The sequence below is a fragment of the Fonticula alba genome, assembly GCF_000388065.1.
Source record: "Fonticula alba strain ATCC 38817 unplaced genomic scaffold supercont2.5, whole genome shotgun sequence".
NCBI classification, from domain to species: Eukaryota; order Rotosphaerida; family Fonticulaceae; genus Fonticula; species Fonticula alba.
Window position 1 is genome coordinate 2,142,615 of NW_009242975.1, and position 12,538 is coordinate 2,155,152.

Below are 12,538 nucleotides of genomic sequence, written 5' to 3' on the forward strand. Positions count from 1 at the left end.
CCCCCCCCGGCAGGCCATCGGCCCCCGGCGCGGACCTCGGCCTGGGATGAGGGGAGTCCCGGTCCGCCCGGCACAGCTGATTTGCCCCCGGGGCCGGGCCGGGCCCCGGAACCGGGCAGGCGGCGAGAGCACGCGCGCGGCAAACAACAATAACAACAACAAGATCTGCGCAAACAACAACAATATCCCCGCGCCGGCCGCGCCCGGCACCGACGCCGGCCGGAGTCGCCCGAGGCTGACGCCGCCTGCCTCCCCTGCCCCCCCCCCCCTCCGGCAATCGAGTTGGCAATCGGCTTGTAATGGGGCCGGTCCGGTAGTCTCCTGGTCTCCGCTTCTGCCGCTGTCAGCGGCTAAATATTTGCCTCCGGAGCCCCACCCAGAAGGAGGCGAACTCTGCGGGCATGGGCGTGGGTGTGGGCGGCCGGGCTCCCCTTCTCCTTGTCTTTGCCCCCCTGCTTCCGGGTTCCATCCATTTTTTTTGGGGAGGCCTTCCCCCGGATGGAGGGATTGCCCGCCCCCCCCAGTACATGCCGGATCGATGATCGACCGTCGGTCTAGGTCGCCCGCCTTCTCGGAGGTTGGCTGGCGGCGACACACGTTTTTCCGCCCCCCCCCCCCCAGGAGATGAGGTATCGGTTCTCTTCCCTCTTGGTGGAAGTTCCCCTCCCTTCCCCGGCGGCCGGGCTTCTGCTGGGGGCGTGTCCCCCCACCCGCCTCGGGGAGGGGGGGGGGGAAGTCCTGCAACAGTCGAAGGTCTCTCTCTCTCTCTCTCTCTCTCTCTCTCTCTCTGCGATCCGCTCTAGCAGGGAAAAGGGCTTCCGCCCGTGCGCCGATCGGCCCTCGGGTCGGCCTTAATTGGCACTTCTCTCTATCCCGACGGCCCTCCGCCCGAGGGTGGCAGAGAGGAGGAGAGGGCACGGGGGACACTTGTCCGATCGATGCCGATCGAAAGGCCGCCCCCGCCTGGATCGCGCGCCGCGAGGGATCCCGACCTCGCGCTCCGCACCCGGTTCCCGCGCTGTGCTCCAGCCCCTGTCTCTTCACACACATGCATGTGCCTCTGTCTGTCTGTCTGTCTGCGTGTGTCTGTGTGTGTGTGTGCCTGTGTGTGCACATGTGCAATCATTGGCCATGGCCGCCGGATCCCCCTCCTCTCATCTCTGGGGCCTGTGTGGGAGAGCCCGACATAGGGGTGCTCTTGCACGGTGGCTGCCCTGATCCCCCTTTTGCCGGGTTGTACATGCGTCACAGGGCGCACGCCCTGGATGTAGGCAGCATGTGTGCCTCGGCCGAACCTACCTGCCGGTCCTCCTACTTCGGGGCAATTGATCCCACCCCGCCCCTGGCACAGGGCCAGGCCGACCGGCTAACTGGCGGGCTCGGATCGGCCAGTCGGTCGGTCGGTCGGTCGGCCGATTGCTTTCTCCCAGCGGCAACGGGGGATCGCGTGGCGCACTGGCACGCGTGTCCGACCAACCAACGTTGCCCCAGTCTGCCCTCCCGGCCACGAAGCGCCGCATGGCGGGCTCGACTTGGCTGTCCTCCCGGTGCCGCTTGGCCGCACCCGCCCTCTCCCCACCAAACCATACGAATGCCCCCTTGTGCTCCCTCCCCCCCTCCCCGGGTCATGAAGCGCCCCACCCATGTATGTCCAGTGACGCACGCAGACAACACTATTCCCGCCCCCTACCGAAATGAAGGACCCAGGGAAGGACGGCTGGCACGCCGAATCGGCGTGCCAGCACCCGGGGGTTGTATATTCCTCGAAGCGCATACACAGGAAGGTTGTGCAGGGCGTTGCCCCAGCAGGGTGACAGGGCCGCATGCGCTGTTCCACACCGACAAAGGCAAGGACAAACGCACACATGCACGCATGCACACTCGCTGATTGCCCAGTTTTCTACATGGCACCGGTCTTGTTGCGAGCCGCCTTCCGGTCGATGTGATTCAGGCGCCCAATGGCGTAGGAGATCAGCCGCGCGGCTACGCGGCTCTGAGGAGTGATGACCGCCATGCTATCGGGCCCGATCGGGAAGCAGTGCTCCAACGCCCGGCAGTGCAGTGCCTCCACCCAGCCCTCCATGGCCACGGAGGCCGCGCAGGTGCCGACTTCCTCGCAGGCAATCCGCCGGAAGGGGCACATCGCCAGGGCGGCCTCCTCGCTCGTGGTTGACCCCCCCGGCCGTAGGGCCGAGGAAAGGCTGCTGAGGGATTGCTCGAGGAAGGACCCGCGCCGAGGGGCATCGACCGCCGGGGCGCCACCATTGCCACCGCCGACCAGCCGCGACAGGGAGGATTGCCGTTCGCGTGGCGCGGAGGACACCGGCGGCGGGAGCCCCGGGCCCGGGGAGGAGCCGCCGCCGCCACTGCCGAGGGTAGTCATTTCGTGGGCTTCCCCATGGCCAGGTCCGAGCTTGCTCCGGGTCCCGGCGGATGGTCGCCGAGGCTGCTGTTGCGGCAGCTCCGGCGACAGCGCTGCCGGAGTGGTGGCACCACTCCCGCCAAAGAGCTGGTCAAAGATGTGGAAGGACAGCGGATCCTCCTCCGGCATGGAGGACCCCATGTTGGATGGGCTCCCGCCGCCGCCGCCGCCGCTGCCGAGCAACGGTGTGGGAGCACTGACATCGCTGGCCGGTGACGCCAGGGCGCTGAGGCTGCTGTCCCGAGAGCCAGGCAGCTGATATCCCATGAAGGCCGGATCGGCCGGGTCCGAGGGGTTTGGAGGATCGCAATAGGCGAAGCTGGAGAAGTACCCACAGGCGCCCATGCGCTCTTCCGACCGACGGCTTTCCATACGGCTGACGCTGTCGGTGAATCGGTCGAACTGCACGAAGTTCGATTGGTACGACCAGTGCAGCTCGCCATACGGGAAGGTGGCCAGCAGGCGCTGGAAGCGGCATGCCAACATTCGAAGGAGGTGAGTGGGGCAGTCATAGCATGAGAGCAGCCTGGGGGAGGGGGGGGGGGGGAGAGCAGGACAGGAAAGGAGGCAAAAGGCCAGATCCTCCCTCCTCCGCCCAATGTATGGGATCCTCCTTTCTCAACACAGGAGCAAAAGTGGGCAGGCACGCACCGAGGTGGCCTGATCCAGCACCGATGCGCCGTATGGCCCGACGCACAGGGCCAAATGCTCGGTGCGCTTCTCAAAGTGCCCTTTGGCCATGTGCACGCCGTGCAGGCACACACACACACACACACACACACACACACACACACACACACACACACACACACACACACACACACACACACACACACACACACCGATGTAGACATCCACAGTTCGCACATGTAAGTGGCCAGGTCATGAATGCGGTGGGAGGGAGAAGGAAAAAAAAAGAAGAAAGAGCAACCCCATCGCCACGTACCATGCGGCGGGGAGTCCCGACAAGCCGGGAAGGCGGTTGTCCCATACAGCGGCGACAGCCGTGCGAGGCGCAGGAACAGCCGCCACAAGACATACGGATCGAGGATCAAATCGAGGGCCACGCGCGCATGCTGGCGAAGCTGGTCCCGCCAGCAGGCCCCATGCGCGCCGGGGCCGATGCCAGCACCGCTCCGGCGCACCATGGTCGATCGACGCCGGCCAAGGCGATTGTTGCCGGCCTGCGCCGCGGCCCCGGCGGGGTCCGACGAGTCGGCCGGGTCCGGCGACAGGGTCGCCTGGCTGCCGGCCCCGCGGCCAATGCCGAAGGAGCTGAGACGCGCCGAGGAGGGGCTTCGCTCGAGGTCCACCGCGGGCCGGCCATCTGCCCAACGTTCCAGGGCCCGATGCCACATCGGCGCCGGGAGCCACCGCTGCCAGGGGTGCGGGTCGTCGGGGGCAGGAGCGCCGCCGGGCCCGGGGTCCAGGGACTCCGGCGCCGCCGCGCCCTCCACCACATCCAACCGCCAGAGAACGGCCGCCGCGCGCAGGGCCAGCATGTCGACCGCGCGCATGGCCAAAGCCCCAGCGGCGCCGGTGCCGGGTCGGCCCCCGGCCGAGGCCAGGTCCGCCCCCATGCCCAAGCGCCCGGAGAGGAAGCTCACCCGGGCCTCGGCAAAGAGAAGCCGCGCCCAGGCCAAGTGGGTCTGGAAAGCCGCGGCTTCCAATTCCGGCGACAAGAGCGACCGCCGACGGAAGACAAAGCGCCAGCGCGGGCGAATCAACGGGGCAGGCCGGTCGGAGGGGTCCGACCCACCGGGCCCCCCCTCGGTCGCCGATCGGGACTGCTTGCCGGTCAGCAGCGGCGACAAGAGCCGGTGGCTGCCTGGCGACAGGAGGTGTAGCTGCTGGTCGGCCGGCAGGTGGGCCGGCTGGTCGGCCAGGTCGCCGGGCCCCTCGCGGCCGGCCCGGCGAAGCGTTTGTGTGAAGGCCGTCAGAGCGGCCGACGCCGAGCCCATGATGCTCCCGCCGGTGCCCGGGCTGTTGGCATGCTCATCGGCACCACCGGACAGGGTCCCCACGCCGCCGGCATCCGGGGTCAGGTAGCCACCGGTGCCGGGGTCGACCAGGTCACCGGTGACCGGCCGGTGGGTGTACTTCTCCAACAATCGCGGCAGCCGGTCCAGCAGGTCCACCACACTGTCATCCGGCCGATATTGGAGCTCCAGCTCGTCGGACACAATCCACAGGGAAAAGACATCCAGCAGGTTGGGCTCCACTTTGGATGGGCCGAATCCTGGCGCATGTCCGGGACAGGCGAGCTTCTCCAATTCGGAAATGCGTGCGCACACCTCGGCCGCCGACAGATCCCGCTGGTCGGCCAGCGCCCCGAAGTCCATGATATGCTCGACATTGGTCATGGTGAAGACATGGATGCGCAGATCTGCGATCAGCATGGGCAGGCAAGAGGGGCGAGGGGCGGGAATGGGTTAGGGCAGGCGAATGATGGCCGGCAAGTTTGGCGGCGGACAGAGGAGAGCGGGCGCGAGAAGGGGCACCACATGCGCACTTGACGTTCGGGGATCAAAATGGAACCACAGGTGCCGCGCGGTGTCGAAGGTGGCCCCGGGCGAGGAGACTACCCGTCCGGGGGCCGACCCGTCGCCGGATTTCAATGGCGCCGTCTCGGCCTCCTGGCCATTGGCCAGCGCGCCCGGGGCCGAGGGAGAAGAGGGCCCGGTGGATTGGCCACCACTGCGGATCGATGGCTCGCGGGAGGGCGGAGCGCTGGCCGCCGTGGGCGGCGGGAAGTTGACCCGAGCCGAGTTGATCCAGGCCCGTTCGAGTTCGCGCTCGCGCCGGTTGGCATTCGCCGAAATGGGATCCACCGTGACGCTCGGCGAGGGAGGCGTAGGCCCGCTGGCGCCCTGACCGGTCATCAGAGGCGAGCAGGGGGATGGGGAGAAGAGGGATCCAAGGCCGCGGGGCCAGGGGGCAAGAGGGGCACACCAGCGGGGCGGAGGCAAACACACAGGGGGGTGAGGAAGGGGAGGGGGAGGGAGTGGGACCCGGAGGGGCCGACGAGAAGGCAGGGAGGGGGGGCGTTGGCCGGCGATCTGTCATCGCCCCTGTGGGGTCGCGCCGACAAAAGGCTCCCCTCAGGGTCTTGGCCCCTTCCCCGACACCCCCCGAGGACGCCTGCGCCGGCAGGAGGAGCAAGCAGCGGGCTGCCCGGGCCGGGGGCCCGGACATTAGCTCAATGCCCTGGCTAGAGGGGGCAGGCCGATGCCGAGGGAGGGCCCTGGGGCGGGGCGGGCTCGGGCGGGACCGAGCAGCTTGGCCGGGTGCGGCACACGGGGAAACGGTCCCCGGGCGGTGTTTCACCCGGCCCATGGGCCGGCCCCTCGCTCCCCCGGCGTCCCGGGTCCATGGGAATCGGAGCTCCCCAGGGGCGGGGGATCGCAGATCGCCACGGACCTCTCCCCCACCCGGGCGGGATGTGCGACCGGGTCCGGCAATCTCCCCCGTTGCCCCTTCTCGTGGGGGGAGGGGCGGGGGGTGGGGGGTGCGCCGGGCGGCGGCTTTTCCGCCTGGCCGGGCTCGGCCACGTCGCAGCCAGGGGCCGGATTGTGTGGCCGAACCCCGGCCCCCCCCCCCCCCACCCCCTGGTGGCGCAGGACACACATGGGCTCGCGCGCACGCGCGCGTGCACTCGTCGCCGACTATGGGCGCCGGCCCCTCTGTCCTGACGAAAAGCAGACCGAGGTTCACTGATCCCCGGGGGCCTGCGGGGGCCGGTTATATATGATGGTGTGGCACTCCCCCCCCCCCCCCCCCCCCCTACGTACAGCGTTCGCGGTCGCGCGGGGCTGGATTGGGGAGCGAAGTCCCGCCGGCCGAGCCTGGGCTCAGCGCCAGCCGCTACGGCGCCTGTTGGCGGAAGTGCCCAGCACCCCAGTCCCCCGCCTGGCTCCCAGGTCGGGAAGGAGGTCCCGGTACCTCGCCTCGAGGGTGGCGGGCTGGAGAACACTTCAGTCATTGTGGCATTCTCGAGCGTGCTAACTCCCGGGCGTCCCTCTCCCCAGGCGAGGCTCGCCTACCGGTGTCCGTCACTGCAGCCACAGAATACCCCTCCCCCCCCCCCCCCCCGCCCCCGTTCCGGCCGTGGGCCTTCTTGGCGTGCTCTTTGTTTGCGTGTCCAGCGCCCATCATTGCGAGAGACAGAGAGAGAAGCCACCGCCCGCCCGCGGCCCCCGCCGCGCCCGCACGAGCGCCAGGGGGTAATCTGCTGTCATTCTGGAGGAAGCCCCGGAGCTGGAAACACGTTCTGTGCAGGGGCCCAAATGCCATCCCTTGCTTTGGATGGCGAGGTGCCGATGAACGCGTCGCCGAGGGCCCCATCAATGGGCCACAGCCAGGTGCGAGGCGAGGACACCGTGCCCCCTTTCCCACTGCTAGCTGACTGCCCAACATGGGTGTGTGTCTGTGCGCAAGCAGGCGCGTGTACGGCAGAGAAAGCTCATGGGGACGGCAGGTGAGGAGCGCACTTGGCTGTGGCCTGCTCACCACTCTCCCGTCTCTCTCCCCCCCGTTTGATTTCTGTTCTTTGCCTGCCACCCTTTCCGCTGCCCGTGTCCCCTCCCTCGTTCCCCCCTCCCTCCTGCCTCCGAGCACACCTTGTGCTGTTGGGCCGCCCTTGTCCTTGCCACTCCCCCCCCCCCCCCCCGGCCTCTCCGTCTGACACGCAGCATGCCGGACAGCGTTGACGTCGTACGGGCCTCATCTCGCTTCTCGGATGGCTGCGCCCTTTCCCGGATTCTAACCCCACTCGCCGAACCTCACGCACCAGACTTGCCTCGATGACGGCCCGCATGGAGCCACCTTCCTTGTCCGGTGCAAGGAGGCCCGGATCCTGATCGGCTGCCCGCTGGATACGACCAGCCTGCTGCGGTTCATGCCGCGCAGCGGGCGCTCAGACACACTTGTGCCCCATGGCGGGGCGGTGTGCTTCCGGTCGCCGGTCACCGGGGCCGCCTTCATCGACACGACCCCCGGCTCGCCGCTGCTGCCAGTCCCGCGGGTGCCGGGCGGCGCGGTCGGCGTCGATGTGGTCCTGGTGCCCCATGCCCTGGCGCTGCTCGGCGTGGCCTACCTCTTCGAGGCGGAGCCTGGCTCTGGAGCATCCGAGGCCCCTGGCGCCGGCTTCACCGGGGCGGTCTACACCACCGAGCCGGCCCTGGAACTGGCGCGCCTGCTGATGGAGGAAATGTCCGCCGGCATGGCCGGAGCCCCGCATGGCGGTGATGACGGCGGTGCCGGGCTCTCCATCTCCGTGGACCGCTTGATCGAGTGTGTCTCCGCCTCGCGGCTGCCTTCCCTGCTCCTGCCCCTGCCCTGTCGCTGCCCTGCCCCTCGCGCCCCTCGCCGCGCCCCCGCTCGTGTAGCATGCCCATGCTGACTTCCGTCGCCCCCCCCCCCCTCCCCGCCTCCCGCTGCGCAGACTCCTCCCCGAGGGTGCCTCGCGGGAGTACTTCCACAATGCCCGGCGAGATGGCTTGTCCGCCTGGCGGCCGGTCTTCTCGCCGGATGCCGTCCGCCGGTGCCTGGACAGCGTGGTCACCGTGACCTACTTGCAGGAGCTGGTGCGTCTGCCGGGGGAACTTCACCCTGTGACCTGCTTCGGCCGACACGCCAGCAGCCGACCCTGCTTCCGCCGTATCTGACCGACGTTTTTTTTTGTCCTTTGTCCAGGATCTGTCGGGTGGTCTGACGGCCATCCCCACCCCCTCGGGACTGGCCATCGGCGCATGTAACTGGCTTGTGCGTCTGCCCTCCCTGCGAACGCTTGGCGTGGTGTGCAGCGCCGCCGACGGGGCCAGCCACCCGACGCCGTTGGACTTGAACTCCCTGGCCGCGGCGGACGCCCTGGTGGTCAGTGGCTGCCAGAACCCCGGGGTCTTGGAGCGGGGCCCCTTCGCCGACCGGGTCGGCCCGTCGGACTGGGCCTTGCGCGAGATCTGCCGATTGACAAGTACGCCTGGCTGGCACATGGCCCCGCATGCGAGCATCTCGGCCGGTGTCCGTGCGCCACCCTGGCCCGGTGACTAACCGTGTTTCCTGCCCCGGCCCTCCGGCCGGCCTTCTGGCGCTTGGCCATGTGCCCATTGGGCCTGGGCGCGCAGCCGAAACCGTGTCTCGTCGCGGGTCGGTCATCATCCCGATGCTGCCGTCTGGCCTGCAGCTGGACCTACTTGGGCAGCTGGCCCAGCATTTGACCAACACCGTGGCCGGGCCGGCGGTCCCCATCTATGTGGTGAGCCCGGTGGCCGGCCGGGCCCTGGCACAGGCCGACGTGGCCAGCGAGTGGCTGCGTCCGGAGCTACAAGAGCGGGCCCGACTCCCGGCCCCGCCCTTTGACCATGCTGATTTGGCGGAAAAGGGGCGCCTGATCCAGGTAAGCCGCCTGAGTGACTTGGCCCCCAACTCCCTGGATGCCCTGGCCCGTGGGGAGCCGGCGGTCGTGGTGCTCGGGCATCCGGCGCTGCGCTTCGGCGATGCGGTGCATCTGGTCCGGGCCCTGCTCGGGGGGCATGGGGCCCTGGGGGCGGCTCCTGGCCCGGGGGCCGGGCTGGGGGTCGGCGAAAGCCGCCTGCTTCTGGTGGATCCGCTCTTCGTGGCCGAGGCTCCGCTCCTTTTGGAGCCCTTCTTCATGCTGGACCCACATGGGCCGCCGGCCTTGTCGGCCGGCTTCGCCCTGCCTTCCGGTGAGGCTGGATCGTCCGACCGCCCGTCGGGCCTGCATCTCCGGCGTCCAGGCACCCGCGTGGAGGTGGCCGCCGCCGATGACCGGCTGACCTTCCCCCTGCTTGTGGAGCGCCTGCTGGCGTCGCGCCAGTCCGGGGCCTTCCGGTCGGCGGACGCCGTGCGTACCTTCCTCAGTGCGCTGCCGGATCTGCCGCCCGCTCGTCGGGGGTATCTGGTGCCGGAGGCGCCGCAGCTCTTCGTCACTCCCAGTTCCATGGGTGCGTCTGCTTGATGGCCGCTTGTCCCCCTCGGGCCCGGATTGGGGCCATTCCCTTGTCGATTTCCTGCCCTCCTCACCGACCCATGTGCCTCCGACAGACTCCACCACGACCATGGGCAGCGCCCCTGCCAGCCGGGCCCCGGTCGGCAGCCTCGGCCGGGGGCAAACACTGACCATCGACCTGGCCCAGGGGAGTCGCTTTCCGCAGGGCGACGATTTGGGCGTCATTTCGGTCAGCCTGCTGAATGACTCGCCGGGTGGGCCTGTGGCATCGGGCCCTGGCGGCCCGGTCAGCGCCGGGTACTTTCGCCTGCCGGTGAGCGATGCGTCCATCCTGGGCCGGCAGTCCTTTGCTCTGGAGGGGCGGGCCGCTGCCGGTGGGGACTTTCCCGACTCACCGGCCGAGGTGGTCGTCCTGCCGCTGTCCGCCAGGCTGCTGGCCACCGACAGCCGGCTGGAGATCAAGCCCGTGCTGGCAGCCGCCCCGGCGGGGGCGGCGGCACCCGAGCTCATGCGCCGGCGTCCTAACCAGCGTCAGCCGCGTCATGCTTCTCGGCTGCCACCGCCCTTGCTGCCGTCACACCCCTCGGCGGGTCTGCCGGCGGCCGAATCCATTCGCAAACGCTTCATGTTCGGCGCTGGATGTGCTCGAAGTGTTGAGCAGCACGCCTCGGAGGTGTGTGATACCGGGTCGCATTTGGTGTTTGCCCCTTGCGTCTTCCCTTCTCCTTGCTTCTCTCTCTCTCTCTCTCTCTTTTCTCTCCCTATCAATCCTGCCGCTGTCCCCATGCTAATGCTCTTTGCCGAATGGGTGCAGGCCGGCCTGAGCGTGAGCATCACACGACGGCCGGCGGACGATGCGACAGACGCTTCGGGCATTTCGCTGGCCATCCATCGGCCTGCATCACCTCCGGCCACGGTGGCAACCGATGCTGAGGCCCATGTCAGCGCCGCCGAGGCTGGTGGCGAGGTCCCGCATTTTGTCGATGGGGCCGGCGGTTCCGGGGACCCAAGCCCCGCTGTTGACGCCACAGATGCCGAGGGGACCGATGTCGCGGCGGTCGACGCTACTGGGGCTGACGGCACCCCTGTTCCCGAGGAGGACCCCGTTGCCACCACCACCACCACCACCACCACCGGCGATGATGCCAGCATGGCTGTGGAGACTCCGGCAGTTGCCACACCCAGCCGGAAGCGCCTCCGCGAGGTGGCCTCCCCCACGGCCGAGGCCCCGGGGCGCCTGCTCGCCGAGGTCACCGTCTCCAAGGGCCGCACTCATGTGGACCTGGGGACGATGGATTTGTCGGATTTCCACCGGGTGTCGAGCGCCGGGATCGGGAGTCCCGCCGCCGGAGCACTGCCGCCCCGGGGACAGGACCTGGCCGCTCTGCGCATGGCTGTCCTCTCGTACTTGGAGCACCGGCAAATGTGAGTGCCCCCCTCCCCCCCCTCCATCCCCTGGCGGGAAAAAGAATGACAATAAACACAAAGAATTAGACCACCCATCTATTATTTCCCCCCATCCCTGATCTGGCCCGGGATCGCCCTAGACTGGTCGGTCCCGGTGATGCATGCGTTGGCATCCGGGCGATCGGCTTGCGTCGGTAGCCGATTTTTCCGGGGGGGGGGGGGGGGGGGGGGAAAGGCTGGAGGGGGCGATTGGAGGTCGGCGTTATCGTGGTGCGAGGGCTCTCCTCCGCGCCGGTCTTCTTCAAAGAGCTGGCATGGCCCGGCTGGCCGCCAGGCCCGTTGGCCACGCCCCCTCCCGCCTCCCTCCCCTCCTCCTTTTCCCCTCCTCCCTTTGGGCCATTTCCTCGCACTTCCCTGCCCGCCTCCGCTCTCGCTTGCAATGTCAGCCACTACCGCCGCTCCCGGGCTCAAGGAGGCCCCGCAGGAGCCGAACCCAATTGTCTTCATGGATATCTCCATCGGTGGCCAGCACATTGGTCGCATGAAGATGGAGCTTTTTGCCGACGTGGTCCCGAAGACCGCGGAGAACTTCCGGTACGTGCGAGTAGATTGGTGGCTTTCCCCCCGGCCATCCCCCCGCCCTCCACACACACACACAAACACACAAACACACACACACACACAAACACACAAACAAACACACACACACACACACACACACACACGCCCACACGCGCACACGGCCATCCTCTTACCTTGGTGTCCTGTTTGTTCCTCACATCGGGTTACTCATCACTTGGCAGGCAATTGTGCACTGGCGAATTTAGGTACCTGCGAGCCCCTTTTCATTCTGCTCTGCCCCACCCTGCTCCACCCTGCCTTGCCCGGTCCCGTGGAGACCGAGCCTCCCTCCTCTCCCTCCCTCCCTCTCTCTCCCTCTGTCTGCCTCTCGCTAACCTGACTACTCCCAGGCAAGGTGGCAAGCCGATCGGCTACAAGGGTGTCAAGTTCCACCGCATCATCAAGGGATTCATGGTGCAGGGCGGGGACTTCGTCAATGGCGACGGCACCGGCGCCATGAACATCTACAACAAGACCAGCTACTTCGACGACGAGAATTTCACCCTGACGCATGATGTGCCGGGATTGCTGTCGATGGTGTGTGCTTGCTCCTGCCCCCTGCCCCCTGGCCTCTTCTCTCTTCTTCTTCCAGACACTGCGTTCCCCCCTCAATCCGATCCTGCTTGTTGCATCTGCCATCACCCACCTGCTGACTGGGAATACGATCGACTTTGCCCCTTTCCTGGGTCAATCTCCCCCCCCCCCCCCCCATACACACAAAGGCCAACAGCGGACCCAACACCAATGGCTGCCAGTTCTTTATCACCTGCGCACCGGCCGACTTCCTCAACCAGAAGCACGTTGTGTTTGGCAAGCTTCTGGACGATGAGGGGTTCTACACCCTGCGCATGATTGAGCAGCTGGCCGTCAACCCGAAGAACCATCAGCCCATCCATGATGTGGTGGTCACGCAATGCGGTGAGATGTAAGCAGGGTCGCATCGCGCACGCGGCCATCCTGTATGATCTTCCCTCCTCCCCGCTCGGAGGGTCATGTTTCCTTGTCATGGCCGTTCGCCCGGCCCGTTGTCCTCCTTCCCCTGTCCCACCCTGGCGTTTGCCTCCCGACACTGAAATAGCCAAAGTCATCTACATTTATCCTGCTCCCCCCGACCCCCC

The 12,538-nt window shown here is 67.8% G+C and overlaps 4 protein-coding genes across 4 annotated transcripts in view; 2 read left to right on the forward strand and 2 right to left on the reverse strand.

The window, feature by feature from the left end:
• Nucleotides 1-1,706: 1,706 nt before the first annotated feature.
• H696_03636 (hypothetical protein) lies at nucleotides 1,707-5,413 on the reverse strand. Its single transcript, XM_009497508.1, has 4 exons — nucleotides 4,935-5,413; nucleotides 3,369-4,808; nucleotides 3,074-3,153; nucleotides 1,707-2,887 (listed from the first exon to the last, which is right to left on the reverse strand). The coding sequence occupies exons 1-4, from the start codon at nucleotides 5,302-5,304 to the stop codon at nucleotides 1,901-1,903; spliced, it is 2,877 nt and encodes a 958-aa protein (XP_009495783.1). The 5' UTR covers nucleotides 5,305-5,413; the 3' UTR covers nucleotides 1,707-1,900.
• Nucleotides 5,414-7,096: 1,683 nt separating this feature from the next.
• On the forward strand, nucleotides 7,097-10,887 carry H696_03637 (hypothetical protein). The gene is made up of 7 exons (XM_009497509.1): nucleotides 7,097-7,135; nucleotides 7,215-7,714; nucleotides 7,866-8,007; nucleotides 8,117-8,396; nucleotides 8,548-9,387; nucleotides 9,488-10,065; nucleotides 10,207-10,887. Exons 1-7 carry the CDS (start codon nucleotides 7,115-7,117, stop codon nucleotides 10,819-10,821), a joined length of 2,976 nt encoding a protein of 991 aa, XP_009495784.1. The 5' UTR covers nucleotides 7,097-7,114; the 3' UTR covers nucleotides 10,822-10,887.
• A 211-nt stretch (nucleotides 10,888-11,098) lies between these two features.
• H696_03638 (peptidyl-prolyl cis-trans isomerase H) lies at nucleotides 11,099-12,538 on the forward strand. Its single transcript, XM_009497510.1, has 4 exons — nucleotides 11,099-11,393; nucleotides 11,603-11,626; nucleotides 11,771-11,957; nucleotides 12,143-12,538. Exons 1-4 carry the CDS (start codon nucleotides 11,239-11,241, stop codon nucleotides 12,347-12,349), a joined length of 573 nt encoding a protein of 190 aa, XP_009495785.1. The 5' UTR covers nucleotides 11,099-11,238; the 3' UTR covers nucleotides 12,350-12,538.
• H696_03639 (hypothetical protein) overlaps nucleotides 12,411-12,538 on the reverse strand; it is a gene marked incomplete at its 3' end in the record, with an annotated part of 10,492 nt that continues 10,364 nt past the window's right edge. Inside the window, exon 12 of the mRNA XM_009497511.1 lies at nucleotides 12,411-12,419. Coding sequence (XP_009495786.1) covers nucleotides 12,411-12,419 — 9 coding nt within the window. The remainder of the gene's footprint in view (nucleotides 12,420-12,538) is intronic.

Excerpts from the sequence above, each read along its gene's own strand:
- H696_03636 (XM_009497508.1), bottom strand. The coding sequence starts at position 5,304 with ATGACCGGTCAGGGCGCCAGCGGGCCTACGCCTCCCTCGCCGAGCGTC. Across the intron at positions 4,809-4,934 it reads TTTTGATCCCCGAACGTCAA|ATCTGCGCATCCATGTCTTC; the intron begins GTGCGCATGTGG and ends TGCTGATCGCAG. Across the intron at positions 2,888-3,073 it reads TGCTGGATCAGGCCACCTCG|CGCCTGCTGGCCACCTTCCC; the intron begins GTGCGTGCCTGC and ends TGCCGCTTCCAG.
- H696_03637 (XM_009497509.1), top strand. The coding sequence starts at position 7,115 with ATGCCGGACAGCGTTGACGTC. Across the intron at positions 7,715-7,865 it reads TCCGTGGACCGCTTGATCGA|ACTCCTCCCCGAGGGTGCCT; the intron begins GTGTGTCTCCGC and ends CCCGCTGCGCAG. Across the intron at positions 9,388-9,487 it reads CGTCACTCCCAGTTCCATGG|ACTCCACCACGACCATGGGC; the intron begins GTGCGTCTGCTT and ends TGCCTCCGACAG.
- H696_03638 (XM_009497510.1), top strand. The coding sequence starts at position 11,239 with ATGTCAGCCACTACCGCCGCTCCCGGGCTCAAGGAGGCCCCGCAGGAG. Across the intron at positions 11,627-11,770 it reads TTGTGCACTGGCGAATTTAG|GCAAGGTGGCAAGCCGATCG; the intron begins GTACCTGCGAGC and ends GACTACTCCCAG. Across the intron at positions 11,958-12,142 it reads TGCCGGGATTGCTGTCGATG|GCCAACAGCGGACCCAACAC; the intron begins GTGTGTGCTTGC and ends ATACACACAAAG.